The sequence below is a fragment of the Schistosoma haematobium genome, chromosome 1 (assembly GCF_000699445.3).
Source record: "Schistosoma haematobium chromosome 1, whole genome shotgun sequence".
Classification (NCBI taxonomy): domain Eukaryota; kingdom Metazoa; phylum Platyhelminthes; class Trematoda; order Strigeidida; family Schistosomatidae; genus Schistosoma; species Schistosoma haematobium.
In genome coordinates this window covers 78,475,770-78,497,792 of record NC_067196.1, presented here as the reverse complement: position 1 = coordinate 78,497,792, position 22,023 = coordinate 78,475,770, and the positions used below count along the sequence as shown (strand labels likewise).

Here is a 22,023-nt window from a genome sequence, read left to right as displayed (position 1 = left end):
AAATGGTTAAATATGATTTTTCCAAAAACCTACTATTTACGAACTAGTCATCCATTAAACTTGAAATTCCATTACTGGCTCAATATGGACAGTTTAGCACATGACATCATTGGTGTTTTGTTTTTTAGCACAGTTCTTCTTTAGAGGATGAGTTTGTTAACCCCATTCCCTACCTTTTTTCTTTATCCAGACATGTAACTAGAAATAACTCCTAGAAGGACTCGAGAAGAAGCTGTAGTCTTGGCGAGGCCTCGTGCTGCCCCCAAATGCCCTGGTACGACAGAGAGTGGGGAGAGTCCGCCCTCCCTCTCCAAATTCTCTCACATAGCCACGCGTATATAGCCTCTGCCAGGGAAGTCCTACTCACTGCCTTCTCGTGGCACTACTGTTGTTTGCGAAATTTAAGGGACGAAAAGCGAACGTATGGCGCTTTAACCGGGTTGGTGGACGTGGAGAGTCCACCTAGGGGAGGTGGAAAATCCTGATTCCAAACCAATGGTGCACATGGGCTCCAGTATCATGCGGGAACAAATGGCGTATGAACCAATCGTTGGTCACCGGCTAGCATGGGACTGCATCTCCTTACGTTGCCCCACTGCCTTGTGGATCAGACTTTCAGGTCGAAGGCTCCGGGTGTGGTCCCCCAAGACAACCACCTGCTTCGGTTTGGGCACCCGGACAGTATCACAGCCCTCACACAAATCAAATGAGATTTATGTGGCACATATGTATTTGGTGCCTCCTTGTACTAATATCTATGTGTTAAAATAAATAAATAAAAATGTAGTAACTAACTATGATCTATCATGGTAACACCATATTTTATTGAACCTTGTTTATTTTTCTATTCAATAATATTTATTTCTTTTTATTTGTTTTAATATTATTTATTTTAGGATTTGATTAATGCAGCAAATACTGCTATATATTTAAATACTCAATTAAATTCAATGTATTATACAACATTAAACATGACAGAATTAAATGATTTTCAATCAAATAATTTACCATTATTGGAACAATACATTAATGTACATGGTACTACACATATGTCTTATTGTTCACGTGTGACAAGTTTTAAATCCAATTTTTATTTACGTAATATTTTACAAACTTATGTACAACCATTTGTAATATTCTTTACAATTATAACAAATTGTTTAATATCAATTGTATTAAATTATCCAACAATGCGTAATTCAACCAATATTATATTATTAGGTATAGCTATATGTGATTTATTAACTGTATTATTACCATTACCTGTATATTTATGCTTTTTAACAAGTAATATATTTTCTGAAAATTTAACAATATTTAAAGGATATAGTGTAACTTATTTAACTACAATATTACCAACAGTATGTCATACATCATCAATATGGTTAACAGTATTATTAGCATTACAAAGATTTATTTATGTACAATTTCCATTAAAAGCAAATCAGATTTGTTTATGTCAATGGAGATCAGTTCAATTATTAATTATTTTAACTGTATTCGCTGGTTTATTATTACAATTACCGCATATGATTGTAATGCATTTTATTAATGCATTAGAATATTGTTTTTTATCATCGACATCCTCATCCTCATCACCACTACCACAATCATCATCATCCTTACCACCATCACCACCATCATCATCATCATCATCACCTTCACCACCATCATTATCAATATCAAATTATTTATTTGATTCACAATTTATTTCATATTTATTTAATACTACTGATAAAATAAATCATTATAATTATATAAGATTTCATAAAATTAATTTAATGAAATGTACACCAATGAGTCAAACAATATTTTTTACATTATTATTAATACGTGTATTAATTGTCAATTTAATACCATGTATTATGTTAACTATATTAACTGGTTTATTAATTATGGCATTAAGACGTTTTATACAAAATAGACAAAAATTATTAAAAATCAATAATAATAATAATAATAAATCAATAATATTTTATAAAAATAATATAAATTCATATATAATCAATAAAAAATATAATGAAATAAATCAATTAGAAAAATCTGATCAATCTAATCAAAATGAAATCAATTTATTGAATAATCAATTAAAATCAATAAAAAATAATAAAAATTTAAAAAAAAATCATTACGTCATAATTTAACTGATACTGATTCTACATCCAAAATGATGCTTGTTATATTGGGAATATTTTTATTTACAGAAATACCAACAACAATATGTTTATGTATTTATGCATTTATAACATTATTAGATATTTATCCACCATCAGCATTTTATCAAGTAAGTGTTTAATATTTATTAATGAATATAGTGTATTGTACGGTGGCACAACTTTGTGGATTGGTTGAAGTTAAACATTAACACCGTTGGATGCCGGCCAGCTCAGTGATCCAGTTGGTTAAGCGCCTGGCGCAAGAATGATAGGTCCTGGATTCGAATCTCGCGGGGGGCGGGGTCGTCGATGAGCACTGCTGAGGAGTCCCACAATGGGACGAAACGGCCGTCCAGTGATTCCAGGTTTTCCATGATGGTCTAGCTTCAATTGACTCATGATTTCAACCAGTGAAATTTCTAAAAGTCTCCACAAAACCTCTTTTTTTATATTATTAGTTATTAAAGAAAGAATGAATCGAATGAAGAAATTTCTTTTCATTTGATTTTTCATCATGGCCTTTCATTAATATATATATATATATATGGTATACAATAATGAAATAATACTCATCGAGTGGGTACGCTATGTAATAATTATATAATGACATCGATTATAGATTAACAAAATTTCAGTGTGTGGACAGGACAACACTATGTAGGCTTCTTCGACACTAAGGAGTGCCTGAGAAAACAGTCAATATCATGCGAAATTTCTATGATGGATTAAACTGCAAAATCGTGCATGCAGAACAGCTGACAAAATCGTTCGAAGTAAAGATCGGTGTCAGGCAAGGTTGCTTACTTTCAACCTTTCTCTTTTTCCCGGTAATCGACTGGATCATGAAGACGTCAACATCTGTGAGGAAGCATGGGAAACAGTAAACAGTTAGGATGCAACTAGACGATCTAGACTTTGCAGATGATTTGGATCTTCTATCGCACACACAACAACAAATATAGGAGAAGACGATCAGTGTAGTAGCAACAACCTCAGCATCAGTATGTCTCAATATACACAAAGGGAAAAGCAAGATTCTCCGATACAACACAGCATGCAACAATCCAATCACAATTGACGGAGAAAATTTGAAAGATGTAAAAACATTTACATATCTGGGCAGCATCATTGATGAACATGGTGGATCTGATGCACATATGAAAGCGCAGATCGGAAAAGCAACAGCAGCATATTTACAAATGAAGATCATCTCCAACTCAAAACAACTCTCAACCAATACTAAGGTCAGAATTTTCAATACAAATGTCAAGACAGTTCTACTGTATGGAGCGGAAACCTGGAGAACTACGAAACCCATCATCCAGAAGATACACGTGTTTATTGATAGTTGTCTACGCAAAATATTTCGGATCCGTTGATCAGACACTACTAGCAACAACCTACTATGAGAGAGAACAAACCAGATCCCATTTGAGGAAGAAATCAGAAAGAAGTGGTGGAAGTGGATAGGACACATATTGAGAAAAGAACCGAACTACATAATATATAAAAAATAAGAAGGAACTGATAGAATATTTTGATGAATGGTCAGTAGTATAGTAGTTATGTCAGAATCAAGAGACGAATGTTGAGAATATGTAAAATACAAAAATACAAAAAGCAGAAAAAATACGAGATTAGTTTATCAAACTTTTGCTACAAACTCCCCTACACCGATGGACAAGGTAGCGAGAGTGGTTGTACAAACTTCTTTTGGATTCAAAGATTAGGTTTGTGAACACGGATTGCAATGGTTTCAGCAATGTGGAAAGACACAGTCGTAAATCATGTGGCAAATTTGTTAGAAGTTAAATGGCTAATTGTGGTCTGTTTTCTAGTTTTGCAAGGAAAATGTCTTCCAGTAGAGGCCCTAATGATCACCCCATGGATACCCCATCTAATTGTCTATAGTGTTCGTTATCCAATCGGAATTGGACATTCATCGTGCATCTAAGAACTAACTGTTTTATTGCGTATGCGGGAATTAAAGTTTATATGCGCCTCTCTGTTAATTCATTACAAATAAAATCCACCGTTTCAAGTAGGGGAATGTTAGTGAATACGTAATTATTTATTAAGTGAATATAAAACCTAGTTTGTTGCTAGGTTTCATAGCTATTAAAAGGAGTATGCATACTGATTACAATTTATTCATAGAAGAATAAATAAGTATTCGTTATTAAATGACATCACTAATCAGATAAATGAAAACAATTCACTATTAAACTTCCTTTTGTTCTTTGGAAATTCTTCTACCTTGTGCATTTACAATTTCATTTAAAATAGAGTTCAGTAAATTCAGATCATTATTTATTAAATTGGGATCTAATGATTGATGTCATTTATTTATTTGGATTTGTGATGAAGTCTGATGGATTGCTACTTCATTATTTTTTTTACTGAATTAACTCCATAACTGGAGGCTTCCTAATGAAACTTCTGACAACCTATCTACAACACAATGATTATATGGACATGTAACTATAAATGATTAAGAAGGTTTACTGTTCTTACGAGTTAAAGGGCTAAAAAACAAAGGGAAGACAGTATACAGTTCTTGTTGAATTTTCGAAAATTAAACAACTGTCATCAATTCAAGATGAAAGTTATCCTTGAATTATGAGAAATCTCATAATGAAACGAGCCGTAAAAATTATGTAATTTTAATTACCACTAATTAGTATTATTTGCTTTTATTTAAAAAAAAAAGATTACAAAAATGTATTATTCGTCTGGCCTACATAAACATTGATCATTAGTTATATAGTTACAATCAAATTGTCTCATGGAATCATGTCACAAAGGAACAGGCTTGCATAATTAATTCAGAAAATCATTGAGAAAATAGTAAATCTCTGTACAAAACGTACACTGTAAAACATGATTACGCAGTTATATCAAAATATTATAAAAAACGATCATTATAACAGTAATAAGAACTATAAACATATTTTTATCATCAGAAGGGGTTTTGTGGAGATTTTAGTGATTTCAATAGTTGAAATCATTAGTCAAGTGAAGCTAGACCACCATGGAAAACCTGGGAGAACTGGACGGCCGTTTCGCCCTATTGTGGGACTCCTCAGCACTGCGCAGCTACGATTCCTTCTCATACTAGAACGAAACGGCCGTCCAGTCAAAGTCTAACAACATAACCACAGTTGTGTAATAATACGAAATAAGCGAAAGACTCAGTTGTTTATCAGATGTGACGATCAGACACTAAAAAGTTTTTAAAAGTTTTTGAATCAAGATAAACAGTTAGTAAAACTATTACTTTCTAAAAAGAATACAATTATCTAAAAGTATTCATTTCCTTAAAAGTCAATACTGCTAGCATAACCATTGTTATCCGCATTGTTTGGATACTCATGCTGAGAGAACAAAAGTTATGCAAAGTGAATTTGGATTTCTGCCTATTTTGTTAGTTACAATTAATCTTAACTACTTCTATGTTTTGATAAGTAAAAACCATGTATAAAGAAAGGTGATTTATGTACGTGATCATCTAAAGTTGTCTCATTGTGGAAAGCTCTTCATACAAATACAGAGTAATTTAAGTTTAAATCAAGCTAATTTATATACTTATTAGGCATTAAGTCAAATGTCTCCATAATTTGTGCTCAAAGTTGTCCAGATGAAGATTTTGAATAAGTATCACTTTAACACCAACAACTACGAATGATAATAATTTAAAATGCTAAAGTAAAATTTTATATATGAATTAATATTTTGCATAAGGAATCAATAGTATCTTTAAAAGTATAAATCACTAGGATAAAAATATTTGGTTGATATTCTCTCCTATTTTCAAACATAGAACCACGTATTTATGGGCGGATTTATTACTTTGAAGAAGTCCAGACAAGTTAGCTGGACGAAATGTTAGAATTAATGAAATTTCAATCGCTGAGATTATTTCAAATATAATTTTCACATAAAAACGTCTTCTCTATACTCGGCACCCAATTTCTGTCAAACTATTCCTTCTAATGTTGACGAATATTCGTATAAAAAGCTTGATAGTTTTTTACTTACACTAATGTTATTATAAAAGTCAGTTCTTTATAAATATAGATGAAGTAAACGTTGTGAATATTTGCAGCACTCCGTTACGTAACAGTTTGATATACATATATATTAATTTATTAGATTACTCGATTTTTCCTCCGGGTGTTGATCTCCCACTTATTGTTACCTAATCTTAAATTAATTTTTGGAAACAATACTTTACATTAGTTAACTCATTCTTCTTTCTCAAAACATTTATTCTCATCCAGATTATTTATTTATATCGCTTATAATGCTATTGCTTCTATTTTCTTGATACTCCCTTTATACACTTTATTATTCAATGTTTATCTGATATTGTAATTTAAGCTGATCTAGAATTATACGAGGTTCTAGATTGCTTATGGTTAAATAAGAATTCTAGGTGAGACTATAATTTATGGACGACATTTGAGCAACGCTAGACTGACCTTGAGAGTGTTCACTTAATAACTAGGACCAAATGAGGGTTATGAACCTGGGTGAGAAATTAGAATTATTATTTACAGTTGATGATTTAGCTTAAGAATTAAGCTTCAGGTTTCCTTCACGAATTGACATCAGCTATAATGGCAAAACTCTATTTATCCAAGTAATGAGTGAATTTCGCGCCAAAATGCGAGACTTGTTATCTTGTTGCCTCGCAGAGTTCTAATGTAATTTAACGCCTATAGCGTAAATTACTAACTTTGATTGTTCTAAATACGCCGATTTTTTTGTTGCCGTTAAAATTCCTAATACTTACACAACTATTCTTACTCTACTTATTTGTCATCGATTCCATAAGCAACATATTAATTACCGTTCATTTTGATTAGCTTAAATCTATCTTGATACATCTTATCTATTAGCATAGATTGAAAATAATATTTACAAAAAACATCATTCTTCATAACTACTAAGTTACATTCATATAAGTATAAAGATGCTCTTTATAGTTTTATAGTTTAATAAAAATCATTGTATGATAGTAAGGGATCATTTTTAAAATATACTAAAGGTCTCATTTTAAAAAAAAGATTCTATCATTGTAGATTGATTTTAATTTTTCATCTGACCATCCCTTAACACTACACATAGTTAACAGAGATTATCAAGAAGGACAATATCTGGGATATGCGTTAAATACATTATCAAAGACAATAAAATTGACAATCTATTAACGAAAATCTTGAAATAATAAATAAATCACATATTAATTAAGGTAATATCGAGGCATACCCACAGTATGCACATATGCCAATAACAGACTGATCAATTGCAGTTTTAAACCTCAATGAGAAGATACAAGCCAAACAATACCAAGTGAAATCACATATTTATTTACAGTTTAAAATAAAATAAATCATTTAACTTATTCCCATCATTATTATTATTCCCTAAAATCTTATTCACAATATTAACTAAATTTCTTATTACATTAATAGATCAACTATTAAATAGCCTAATTCAAAACAAATAGTTATATAGAAATGATATATTTTTATATACAAATATTATTCATGTGGGAATTTTCATATATTATTATTGCTTATTTTGTTTCTTAGGGTTAATATTATTACCTCAGGATGTAACTCACACACTCCCTCCCTCTACTCCCTCTCTCGCTCTCTGTTTCTTCCTTTCTTCTCCCTCCTTTTCACTCTCTATCTCTCCCTCTCGATATAAACATACATAAATATTTCTTTAAACTGATATCAGATTAATCAATTCTTTAAAAGTAATAGATATTATCACATTAATAATTTATTTCTGTATCAATGTGATAAATAGTCCATTTCAATGAAAAATAAATTTTTCTGTTATTTCTTTTCTCTCCAAAAACAAACAAAAAAAACTAAAAAAAAATAATAAGAAATGAAACAATAATTATTTTATTTCGTCTAAATAATATTTTTTTAGAGACTTTTATTATGGTAATATCGAGGCATACGCACAGTATGCACATATGCCAATAACAGACTGATCAATTGCAGTCTTTAACCTCAATGGGAGAATACAAGCCAAACACTACCAAGTGACTTTTATTTATTTATTTATCTATTTATCTGACAGTGATAGTTGATTTTGTGCTTGTTCTTTTTTCTAAATTTTTATAAAAAGTAAATTTAACAAAAGTGTTTTTTTTAAAAAATGTTTATTTAACACACAATTCATATGAATGAAGAATATTCTTTTCAATCATTTCTCATCAGGTTCTACAATTATCTCAAATCCAAATTAATAATCCATAAAATTGGCCAGATTTAAGGCAGAGTACATCATTTGGAAATTGTAATATGTGAATCAAGAATTGTTATTTGTCATATAAAATCAAATAAGATCGTTAATGTTGGGGTTGACTAATATGAAGTTGCTAACTTGAATCAGTTTATAAGTGAAATGAAATTGTGAGATAAATGGTCAGAATAAATATGATCAACATGGGGTGAGAAAGAGAAAATAATGGAATAAAAATCATAAATTACGTAATATGTAGAATATGAAGTAGGTCAGATAGAGTAGACAAGGGTGGTCGTTCCGTCCTATCGTGGGACTCCTCAGAAGTGCACATCCATGATCCCGCTCGCGGGATTCGAACCCAGGACCTTCAGTCTCGCGTGCGAACGCTTAACCTACTGGACCACTGAGCCGGCATCCAATTTTGTTAATGTCCAACCTCAACCAATCCACTTAACGGCCGTCCATTGCTTCCAGGTTTTCAATGGTGGTCTAACATCAATTGGTTCATGATCTCAATCAAAAACTTAACAATCTCCACAACCCCTGAAGTGATAATAATAAGGAGATAAGTTTGCGACATAAAAATGAACATTAATCAAATTACGTCACTGTATTTTAAGATTGATTCTTAACTAGTTGGCCCCAAAGTTGATCAGGGTAAAAGGAGAGGCTGAAAATAATTTTTTTGGATGCAAAACTCTGGCTTTTTGATCCGAATAGTAATTACTTCAGCCGTCTGTAGGATTCTCAGTCTGATGGAATTAGGTAGACTGCTGTTAACACGATATATTATTGCGAAAGATTGCTCCATGTTGGTTGTATGTCCCGTCTGAATTAAATGGTTTAAAATGGAGTTGTTAACTGTTTTGACTACACCTAGGAGATGCTCACGAGCCCGAACGTACAAATTTTTATTTTATTTTAATATTAAATACATTAGAATATTCTGATAGAAAATGGAATGAAAGTATACCATCTTATATTAAGAAAAATAATTGTTTTCCTTAAACAACAAAAATATTCATTAACAGACATATGTTATTCTTTTTGTGTATATGGAAGAAAAATTGTTGTCATGGTAACATTAAAATCGATCAGACAATGAATTTATATACTTTAATTATTTATTTGAAATGGAAAGTTTATTGTAATAATTTACATTGATGTAATGACTATTTTTATATAATGAAGTCTACTTGAATGAAAAACAAGTTTTAAGTGAAATTTAATGAAACTCTTATGTTAAACTTATGTATACATAATAAACATAATGAGAGCTATTGATGACTAGATTATTAAGAGTACATTAATTGTGATTAACATAAACTTAATTATGTTTATGCTCTTGACATTCTTAGGTTATTCAAACTAATCTCTTTATAGAATAATAAAAATACCTTACTTAACTGATCAACTGACATTTCATTGATGTAGTAGATACCTTTGAATTCAATTATATAAATTTAATTCACCCAATACCTGAATAGTATATAGATACTATAAACTTTACTGAGATTTTTGCACACCTTTAACCAAGTTTCTGTATATTCTTTTCACTTACGACTGTTACCCTTTGTCGAGGAGCATAGGCTGATCCGACTCGTTCATCTACGATGCTGTTCAGGCAGGTATGTGAAAGATCCCACCTCTTACAGAGTTTCTCCACCGAATGTAGTTTAATTGGTGCTCTCTACGTTGTATGTGTTGCTGAACCGGATGAAGGATGCAGTAGACACCCAACTTCGAGATCAACAAGCTGAATTCCGTAGGGATCGATCGTGCACAGACCAAATTGCAACACTACGGATCATCGTCTAACAATCAGTTGAGTGGAACTCATCACTATACATCAACTTCATTGATTATGAAAAAGGCATTCGACAGTGTAGATAGGAGGACATTATGGAAACTTCTTCGACACTACGGAGTTCCTGAGAAGATTGTCAATATTATCCGGAACTCATACGACGGACTACAGTGCAAAGTAGTGCATGGAGGACAGCTGACAGATGCATTCCAAGTACGGACCGGAGTCAGACAAGGCTGTTTACTTTCTCCCTTCCTCTTTCTTCTGGTGGTCGACTGGATTATGAAGACCTCAACATCGGAGGGAAAACACGGGATACAATGGACAGCTCAGAATCAATTAGACGATTTGGACCTCGCAGGTGACCTAACCCACCTATCGCATACACATGAACAAATGCAGATAAAGACAGCCAGTGTAGCAGCAGTCTCTGCATCAGTAGGCCTCAGCATACACAAAGGGAAAACTAAGGTCCTCAAATTCAAAGCGGAAAACAGCAATCCAATCACTCTTGATGGCGAAACTCTGGAAGATGTAGAATCCTTCACACACCTGAGAAGCATCATCGATGAACAAGGAGGTTCAGATGCAGACGTAAAGGCGAGGATCGGCAAAGCAAGGGTCGCATTCCTACAATTGAAGAACATATATAATGTAAATTCTACTCTATATAACTACCTTCTTTAACGATTAATTTGATTTTTAGTGAAATAATTAATTACTTTCTTCATCATAATAACTTTGATTATTCTTTTAATAACTTCACATAAAAGAAATTAGTATTGTATAATGTAATTACTTTCTAATGATTTTTCACATTATAAATAGTGTCTTTAATGGAGTGAATAACTTGATTCATTTTTGTTATATCTTGATAGAAATCTATGATGATACAAGGCTAATAATTAATAATAAATAATGTGATTTATTCCAGTCATTACTTGGAATTACTTTCTATACATTCTTTTGAAAGTCAATCACTTTTCACTAGAATTCTTTTTTTTCGTTTTTCCTTACTTACTTACATACTTACTAACACATGTTCCCCCCAATGGAACATAGGCTGCCGATCAGAATTCTACAACTCACTCTGTCCCACTCTGCCTTCCTTTCTACTTCTATCCAATTGTTGTTCATTCTTCTCATGTCTATTTCCATTTCTCAAAGTAGTGTGTTCTTTGTTCATCCTCTCTTCCTTTGGTATTGAGGAATCCATGTGAGGGCTTACCTTGTGATGCAGTTCGGTTCTTTTCTCAATATGTGTCCTATCCACTTCCACCACTTCTTTCTGATTTCTTCCTCAAATGGGATCTGGTTTGTTCTCTCTCATAGTAGGTTGTTGCTAGTAGTGTCTGATCAACGGATCCGAAATATTTTGCGTAGACAACTATCAATAAACACGTGTATCTTCTGGATGATGGGTTTCGTAGTTCTCCAGGTTTCCGCTCCATACAGTAGAACTGTCTTGACATTTGTATTGAAAATTCTGACCTTAGTATTGGTTGAGAGTTGTTTTGAGTTGGAGATGATCTTCATTTGTAAATATGCTGCTGTTGCTTTTCCGATCTGCGCTTTCATATGTGCATCAGATCCACCATGTTCATCAATGATGCTGCCCAGATATGTAAATGTTTTTACATCTTTCAAATTTTCTCCGTCAATTGTGATTGGATTGGTTCATGCTGTGTTGTATCGTGTTTTTTTCTGGTTAAATAATAAATAGAATGGAACATTTTTTATGAAGTTGAATGAAAAGCTTTTACTTATTCTCTTAAATTGAATCAATTCAAATAGCCGGTCATTATTATTGTATTGTAAAAAGATCAAAGAAATATCTCTAATATAAAATACAAAACTTGTAAATATCATAATATGTTTTACTGATAACTTGATTTGGTGATAATATGCTTGACTTAACAATGTTTAAATCTTCCCTTAAATGTAACTATTTCTTAATAAGTTCCAAGATTGTTAATGAAATGAACAAATTTTATGAGAGTTCATCTTAAGAAGCAATTGCATTAATACTAGCTCAGAAGTTACTGCTGAAATGAAGCCATACGAACTACGCACAGAATCCAAAACATTTTAAACCAGATTATTTGCTATATCTTGGCAGTTTGAAGCTAAAACAGTGAAACCGTAGTCATTTTGTTTCTTTTTTACGAGAAACGCATGTGTGTAGGATTAGTTTCCAAAAAAATTGTTTTTTGAAATAAACGAGCCAGATATAGTTTAAGGACACATACAATTTACGTCTAAATCTCCTGGTTAATAATAATGTGTTCATAAGAAGAATAAATAAATACTCTATGAATACCTTATATAATTGCTAGTTCACTAATCAACATTATCAACCTGTACAAATGATACCATTGGAGTTACAAAATAACAATTGACCTGAATTGTTTGTTGTGTGACCGTGAGTTATTGGAGAGCCATATATAAGAATCAAGTAGAGCGAAATAGATGTATGATTAAACAACAGTTATCTGATTATGCTCTTCTCTAACTTTGAAAAAGTTACATTTAGGGAAGAGACCTACAAATAAATATATTCATACATATGATTGTGAAGTACACCAACGGTTGAATCCTATGTTTATACATATTATAATAAACACAATGAAAACAGGCTAGATTAGCTTTCATTACAAGTTAAAAGCCATTTTAAAGGAAATGATATTGGTTTAATTAGCGTAGTAAGGTGATTAATGTCTCTTAAATAGTTAACACCCGGAAACAAAAGCTTTTTACATGGAATGATAGATTACATTAATACATAAATTATAATTTTAAAAAATCTACTGATAGAATGCTTAAAAAACAAGTTGCCTTTGAGTGTATACAAAGGAAATACTTGAAATACATTAGTCCCTTCAGACTTAATTGAATAGACCGGAAATGATACTGGTCTTTACAACTTGTTAAATGATCTTGTGATGTGATAAATATAGGCCTAAAGGTTCTACTGGTCTTGAAGTGACGTTTTGTGATAGCCCCCTTTAGATAATTCTATTGAAAACTTTTTTGGTAAACATATTTCATCCTATAGATGTATGTTTTAGGGTTTTCCATGAACTTACTCCATCGTTTATTTTCAAATCGATAAATGTTATTTTATACAGATGACATTAAAATTTATTGGTTGTAACATGTTTGAGCAACATAGTGTAGTGTCGGTTACTATGTTAAACCCACATAACTTATTCTAGCTTCTGGACAAGCCAATCTATTCATTCTTTCTGAGTCACGTTTTGACTTCTCTAATTATTCACTTATCAACACTGTTTTTGTATGAGCGTATGTGTGTGCACATCTTATCTTACTTACCACATGTCTGTAGCTTATTTTTGTGTGACTATAAATATTGATTGACGCTTGACTAAATTGAGTTGACTCACATGCCTTCTCCACTGAGCGTCCTTCCGCTTCGTTCCTCTGATTATCCGTCCAGATCAATCAGTGTACAAAATATACGTATTCAAAAATCCATTCTCGTATTTGACTCATTTAAATCCGTTGTTCACCAATGCGATTTAAGTTGATGATTATATATGAGGATAGACGACAATGAGAAAAACATATCATTTTTAATGTATATACATGGTAATATACATATGGCAAAACGTGAAACGTTAAAAGTCAGAAATGATTACTATTTTCATTTAGATCTCATACCGGAGATTGTCGAGAAATACATTAGTATCTTTTGTACATGATTATTTTAACACTGAAACGAACCCACGAGATAGAAGATTATGTAGTATTTTTACGACTTTGGTATAATTTGTATCATTATCAATATAAAAAGTTAATGGTCACTGAATACTCTATCATAACCAAATTAACACATCCCTAAACTTGAGATGAAAGTCAGACTCTAAATTTCAATCAAAAATTGAAGATAAATGCTTTAGTGATAAACTTTAACAGAGTAATAGATATGAACGACAAAATAAATTTTATTTTATATACGATTGATTATGAAATTATTTGTACTTTATGTCTATTCCTGTATATCTATTACATAACCTGACCTATGTATTCAAAAGGAGATGGTTGTTAATCTTTCCTTGCCTTGGTGACAAATATTCTTTCACTACATCTTGAAAACTTTTTTTAGTTTTTCTTTTGTATTTATTACATTATTGATTTTAATTTTTTTAAACTATCTTTCAAATGAATAATCTCTCAACTGAACTCTACTCACTATATTCTTATCAGTGTTTATTCATTATGTAATCAATTGTTTCTAACCCACTTTTGAACTGTGTCACAATTAATGTTGTAGAATATTCTTTCACATTAGGTATATATTTACAATAGTCAGTCTATTAATTTCATTTACACACATGATATACTTTACGAATATTTCTTCAATATAACTCGCAAACAAACTCTCTCATGTAAGCAATTTAAACCCAGTATTGATTGAGATCATGAACCGATTGATGTTAGACCACCACCTTTGGAAACCTGGAAGCACTGGACGGCCGTTTCGTCCTATTGTGGGACTCCTCAGCAGTGCGCCTCCACGATCCCGCTCGCAGGACTCGAACCTAGGGCCTTCGGTCTCGCGCGCGAACGCTTAACCAACTGGACCACTGAGCCGGCATCCGATGGTGATGGTGTCTAACATCAACCAATCCATGAAATTGCGCGACCAACTTCCATGGTACTGAGGTAGACACCTGTTTGTACCCGACATGGATTAGCTCCACTGATCACGGCTTCTCACTAGAACTCCGAGAATTCCCTCACGAAGCTAGTCACTAGTGAGCACATGTTGATTACTAGTATGGGGGTTGTGGAGATTATTACGTTTTTGATTGAGATCATCATCAATCGGTTCATGATCTCAATCACAAACGTAATAATCTCCACAACCCCCATACTAGTAAACCCATTATGTAATTATGATTTTTAAATATCACAGGTTGTAAGCAGCTGACGAGAACCTACGAAATAAAATGAATTCATGCTATTATTCGAGAATCTTTGTTCTTGCTCTTTTCAATATAAAGTAAACTCTTAAAAAGTGTTAAAAATCTGGTGGTTTTTTGTTCACCTGATAAGATTATATTTGGTTCACAATGGACTATTGATTGTCTCAAATGAATAATTAATAATTATCTTATTATTATTATTATTATTTTATTATTTTATTTTAGATTGTTGAAATCTGTAATTTTCTGGTGATATTATCTTATCCAGCAAATTTTTTTGTATATTTGGCTATGTCAAGACAATTTAAAAATACCTTCTGGAAAATATTCTATCAATTACGTCGTAATAGTAATAATAATAATCGTACTACTATTGAACAATAAAATTATAAATATCAATGTCAACTCATTTGAATATGGGACTCATTATTGTTCATTTTAAATTGAATGAAAAGATGTTTTTGCTTTGTTTTTGTTTTCTTGCCATATTAACAGTAAATGAATAAAACATTTTTATATACTCTTGTTTATCTCTTCATCAGAACATAATATTTAACATATAGTTCAAATGAATTATTATTATTATTAACTTTCCTCCTAATTTCATTTGTATACATTGAATAAAGCTATTTGTATTGACTTGTTTTGATCTATAATATTATGATAAATTGAATTGTATGATACCAATTGTTTACTTCAATAGGTTATATAAGATAATTTACAGATTTGTGATTGGCTATAGATACTAGTGTGGTGTGTGATACTGATAGTAATATGTATCATTAATCAAAAGTGAAATGCCTAGAGGTAGAAGGTTAAAAAGAATAAAGAAAAGAGAACGAGAACAAACAATGATTGGTGTAGAAATGAAAGAACAATAAAGTTTGAGATGATTGCTTTATATTTTGCAAATGAAGTATTTACTGTATGATTCTCAGGTTTTACTAAGATATTCTGTAATTTTGTATTCAAATACATTTGATTGTCCCCACTTGTGTTCTGATCCACTACACTAGAAATAAATATAGCTAATAAGTCTTGTCCAGAAAAAACAAAATATTTGAAAAAATTAAAATGTGTTACTATTAATGATATTCTTATTTTGACCATATGAATGAAACAGATGCTATTTTTTGAAGAATATGATACAATGTAAAAGTAACGAAATGCTTATACACTGACATATAACTCTTTCAGATAGCTAAACATTCTATTTACATAGCACGGTTGGTTTATTTAATATCTCATTTACAGAACTAATATCTAAATTGATATACTTACGACTACAGAAGAATACCAATCTTAAGGGTTGTATACTAATAATTGCACATCCGTATCTCTAATGTTTAGATAAAAAAATTAGGATTGTCTGAAGTTTTCTTTCTTAAATAACTGGAATGTTAATTTCATATATAGTGGTTAGTGTTTGATATGTGAGCTATCTCCGAAAGGGATGATAAATAGATAAGTTATTAACTAAATTTAGTCCTAGAATAAAATCATCCAATGTTTATAAGCAGATTTGATTTGAATATTGGTATTCTGATAATAAGCTCCTTGATATTCTCAACAACAAAAAAAGAAATATAAACAAAACATTGTCTTTTTTATAAAGGATGTTTTACTACCTGCTACTAGCAAAATAACTGGATTATCACTATTTGATAAGACTAATTTGATGCGTTTCGCCGTTAAATTTGTCGACTAATTTGTAGTATGCTGTAAACCTATGGATGTGCATTGTAAATAATGAACTGTAAATAAGTATCATTGTTTGGTCATTAAACTTTTAAATCATTAAGTATATTTAATAAAGATACCGCAGTTTATTCTGAGCATATTATGCATTCCTAAATATCTGTTACATTACATTTTAAATTAAGCGTAAGTAATATGATACACTAACAATCATCGATTTCATCCATATTAAAAACGCAAAGCACAGTTAATGTAGAAATAAATTTTATTTTTAATTATTGGTGAATACAATATCTGCCATAGAAATCATTACTATCTCTTGAGATAGTGAGAGGTTATTATTTGTAAACTTGAATAAGTGCATGTTCAGTTCAGTTGTGTTTCTAATTCTGCCGAAGAAGAGACTGAAGAAATAAGTTAATGTGGTAGATAGCTAGTATACAATAGTTATTTTAGCAGCTTATTAAATTCTGGATTCATAGCTTAAGCAGGGAATACACTAGTAATGCTACTGACAGCTACTGACTACTTACACGTGCTGAGGAGTCCTAAGAAGAATATTAGGATAAAACATTAATTTTGTAAAATCCAAATTAACACGATGAACAAAAAGATTTAGTTGAAAAACGAAAGTTCTGTTATTTCAGAACATATGTAGAAACATGTGAATTTAAGGAAAACAAAAACTCTCCACAATTGAAAGATATCACTGTAGGCAATTTTCATAATCCACTGATCAGTAACATATGTTAAGGACTTAATTAGAGTAAAAGTCAACCCTCGAACTACGACTGAGGATTTAAATGAGTATTGTGTTTAAAGTTCCTACCATTCAAAACAAGTGACTTACTCCATACTTATTTAAAAACATTTCAACTGTCACCAGTATGTATCATTAGCTAATGAGTGAGACTAACTTTGGATAATAAAAATGTCTATAAAGTCACATGGAAATGGTACTGGAACAAACGATTAATATATATATATATATATATATATATATATATATATATATATATATATATATATATATATAAACAACATAAGCCACTCTATGAGACAATGATATCAATAACGTGAATTGTACAACCTAATAATAATCCAATGGAAGATGACAATAATATTAATAATAATAATAACACACTTGCACCATTGATAACTATGTGGGGTCATTCAAAGTTATAATGAGCTTACCAAAGGTAGTGCAATAATGGGATATAAAATATGTTACAGAAGAGCTGTACAGATAAATACAGAAGTAAATGATGGCTACAACTAGAAAAACTATTCATGCTTTAATTTTAATTGTTGTAAATCATACTCAAAACTACTTGTTAACTCTCGTTTTTATTTTATATTTCATCAATTGTCTATTCCTTTGTTCCTGTTTTGTACATTCTTTTATTCTTCAACTCCTACAGCAGCTCGCTTATAATGGGGACCCTGTCTTATCTAAGTGACCTAAATTTACTGACTAGTCAAACGTTGAATGCTACCACCGACTATGAATACTGAATCAGTCTTTCTGAAACCACGTACACCATTCAAACTAGTCTCCTTCAACGTCCTCACATTAATGAAGGTCGGACAACAGACCCGAGACCCGTATTCACGCCTCTAATGAAGTGCTACAAGTTACCTCTCCATCTATCACTTCATAAAGCCTATTTCATGTACGTTTGTCCTAGCACGCTAAGGCACCATCTGATTTTGCTGGCTTTGGTATCGCACTAAGCGCTAGAACTGTTGGTTGTGTGATGTTAAATTGTAAAGGTCCACAAAAGTGAGAAGAAATAGGCATGAGGGACGATATATTTTCATCATTTCCGCCTACGCTTCGTCAGACTGCAACCTACATACGATCAAAGATGTTTTAACTCAAGTTAGTTGCTCTACAAATATTGCGTCAAACAGATATTGTAGTACTAGCTGGAAGCATGAACGCACAGGTCGTGCGTCTGGGAATAGAGGAGGGTTGTTCGGGCCACTACTAAATATAGACATAGTCATCGCTGACGTGCTACCTGGCGTCCAGCGTCTCGAACTCCAACTGGTCACATTCTTGTCAGCTACCGCTGGCGTGGTTGTGTACAAGACTGCCTCCCCTTTCGGAGTATTTGTCTGGACTCTGATCATACAATTGTTTGCCCTAATCTTATGTTTCAGTGGCCAACAAATTAAACGCCCTAAGTAGACTGTTGACAGTAAGCTGGTGGCAGTATCTGTTGTGAACAAATATCAAGCCAACCTAAGTTTAAGGCTAGCTACCATCCCACAGAAAAGTATAGATGAGCACTGGTTGCGATTGCATAACGTCATAAAAATGACGAGTAGAGCCGCTTGTGGCTTCGCAAAACGTCCCGCTTATAAGCACCGGGTTTATTCAGACTCCTTACAACTCATTAAAGCCCGTCGGTCTACTCCGAGTGACCGCGAGTCTGACCACAAACGAAGAATGTTATGTAATGAACTTGGGCAAATCTTGAGTAATGACTGAGAAGCCTGGTGGTTGGAGCGTGCTAATGAGCTGGAAGCAGCAGCTGCATCTGGTAACTGTCTGAAGCTCTTTCAACTCATCCGGGTCACTGGCAGCAAGAAGACTGGTGTGAGTGAAACAATCTGTAGGGTTGATAGCGTTCCAATCAAAACATTTACCAATGTCTTGGACGATGGGCAAAGTTTTTCAAGTAGCAGCCTAATTTGTCTGCTGCACTGGCAACGTCGATTAGACTGTGCTACCCTCCATGGCCTTTGACGACTGATCCAACAAACGAGACGGAAGTCCGCAAGGAACTCCAACTCTTGAAACGCTACAAGTCACCAGGTCCAGATGATTTACCTCCGACCTTTTTTAAGGATGGTAGTGGCCTTCTGGTTAAGCAACTGAATGAGTTGTTCTCAAAGGTTTGACAGTTAGAGAATGTTCCAATATCATGGAATGAGTCGATAGTTGTTTCTATCTTTAAAAAGCATTCACATCGTCTACTCAATAAATATCTGGGATAAGTCTACTTCTGATTGCGTCCAAACTATTGGCTTGTACTTCGTAGACTGTTCAAAATCCGAGAAAGGTTGACTCAGGAGGAGGAGACTAGTTTTCATTCTGGTTGACAATGTAATGATAATATATTCACCCTTTGCCAAATGTTAGGACACTGTCATACATATTATCGGGCTTGGTTGGAAGAATTTGAAAGTGAGTCTATGAGAAACCCTACAATCAAGCACTTTGTGAACAAGGGTCATTCAATCAAAACAGACTCAGCACTCAAACCATCTACAAAGCAAGTAAAAGCTCACCATACAGTTTGCTCTTGCTTTCTTAGCTTTCCCGAAGCATTTGCCATGCATTTGGAGAAGCTGTAACAGTAACATATACAATCTTATTTATACCATGTTTTTGTTTTACCTATTTTTCAAATCCATTACTCTCCCTCTAACTTCCTTTAATGGCCTTTAATCATCCAAAGACATTTTTCTGTTTCTAATTTTACTCTGATAGCATTTCATATCAACTTCTCAAGTTACGCAACCATTTTTTAGTAAGTACCTATCTTTGTCCATCTTCTTGATCAATATTCAGGCTCCTAACACTTACATTTTCATCTTTTCTTATTTTGGTCAGTAACTCATTATCATTAACAGATATTTTATCGCTTTTCATTTCCATAGTTTCTAGATCATAAACTTGTCTTAGACCCCCCACTGGAAATCTGGAAACATAAGACGGCTGATTCCTCAAGCGCACACACACACAAATCTACATCTGTGAATCGAAACGAAGACTCGTGATATTGCGAGATTATCTTCGATTGCCTGCGGTGGATAGCTGTCTGGTTGAACTCGACTGGTCACAGTTTCTCACTTCAAGAGCTGGATCTTCACGATAGCTACTATTGAGCGCTTTATTGCAATTTTTATGGGAAGATTTGTGGAGATTCTAGAATCTCCGTACTTTAAATCACAAACTTATCTTAGTTAGACCACCACCGAAAAACTGAAAGCACTGGTCTCGAGTCCCGGATATGAGACGTCTCACACTAGGATAAAGAGACTCTTCTTCGTTCTCAGGTTTCCAATAGTGGCTTAAATTTGGTCAGTTTGTGATTTTTTAAGAAAACGTAAACATCTGAAACAGAATAACTCGGACCTTTACAAAACTTATTCCAACTTCTTGTCAGAACTAAAATAGCAAATTTGAAATTGTACTGATTACATATACTTCAGATCATGAGATTTTTGTTCCTAGGAAGTAATTTTTAAAAATAAAAATGGGCTTTCCATTTTTATACATGACATTAGTTACACAGTAGCAGTAATTCAAACCATACTAAAATGAAAAAAACTTCAGAGTTAACAGTAAAAGAATCAAAGTTAATATAAGCATAATTTATTTTATTTATCAGAATTAGCATCTGTAAGGAAATAGTGAACAAAATCAAATTCAAAAATTGAAACTTCTTTGAAGTGTTTCTACCGAAATAGTTCATTCATTCTTCTAGGGTAATCAAATCAAATTCTTTAGAAATATTTCGAAAAAGATCTATGATTTATGATTATCCTAGTAGAATACAATAGAAAATTTTAAAAGAACTAAAACGTATCAAATAGATGCTAATTCATTAACTATTTGGTTCATTTAAACATAACCGATAATTAGTATTTGACATCAGAAGCTGAATTATCAAAAATAATATTATAATATATAATAAGGTTTTAATTTCACTATTTATTATATTCAGGATATTGAATGATTAAAATTTGTTTGGATATATGTTATATATAACCGAATTGTATTTGAAATATTCATTCATTTATTAACCTGTCAAATAGATTCTATGTTAAAATGAACTAGGTCAAACTAATCAGTAACAATCATGATGATGCGTTAATCAATGACAACCTTAATATAGACTTTACAACTAATTGTAATAATAATAATAATAATAATAATAATAATAATAATGCGGAAATGGGAATACTTTTATTAAATTAGGTAAAGCAAAGATAACTGTTAGATTGTTTACACTCTGTAATATTCACATATCAAACTTATTAAATGGATTCAAACAAACAGTAATGAAAATGAAAAGTTGATTTACATCTGACATTACCGGTTATCTAAATAATGTTATAAGGT

The 22,023-nt window shown here is 32.2% G+C and overlaps 1 protein-coding gene across 1 annotated transcript in view; it reads left to right on the top strand.

Moving 5' to 3' along the window:
- MS3_00002190 (uncharacterized protein) overlaps positions 1-16,174 on the top strand; it is a 43,869-nt gene extending 27,695 nt beyond the window's left edge. Inside the window, exons 3-4 of the mRNA XM_012940285.3 lie at positions 897-2,284; positions 15,411-16,174. Coding sequence (XP_012795739.3) covers positions 897-2,144 — 1,248 coding nt within the window. The 3' untranslated portion in view covers positions 2,145-2,284; positions 15,411-16,174. The remainder of the gene's footprint in view (positions 1-896; positions 2,285-15,410) is intronic.
- Positions 16,175-22,023: the final 5,849 nt, after the last annotated feature.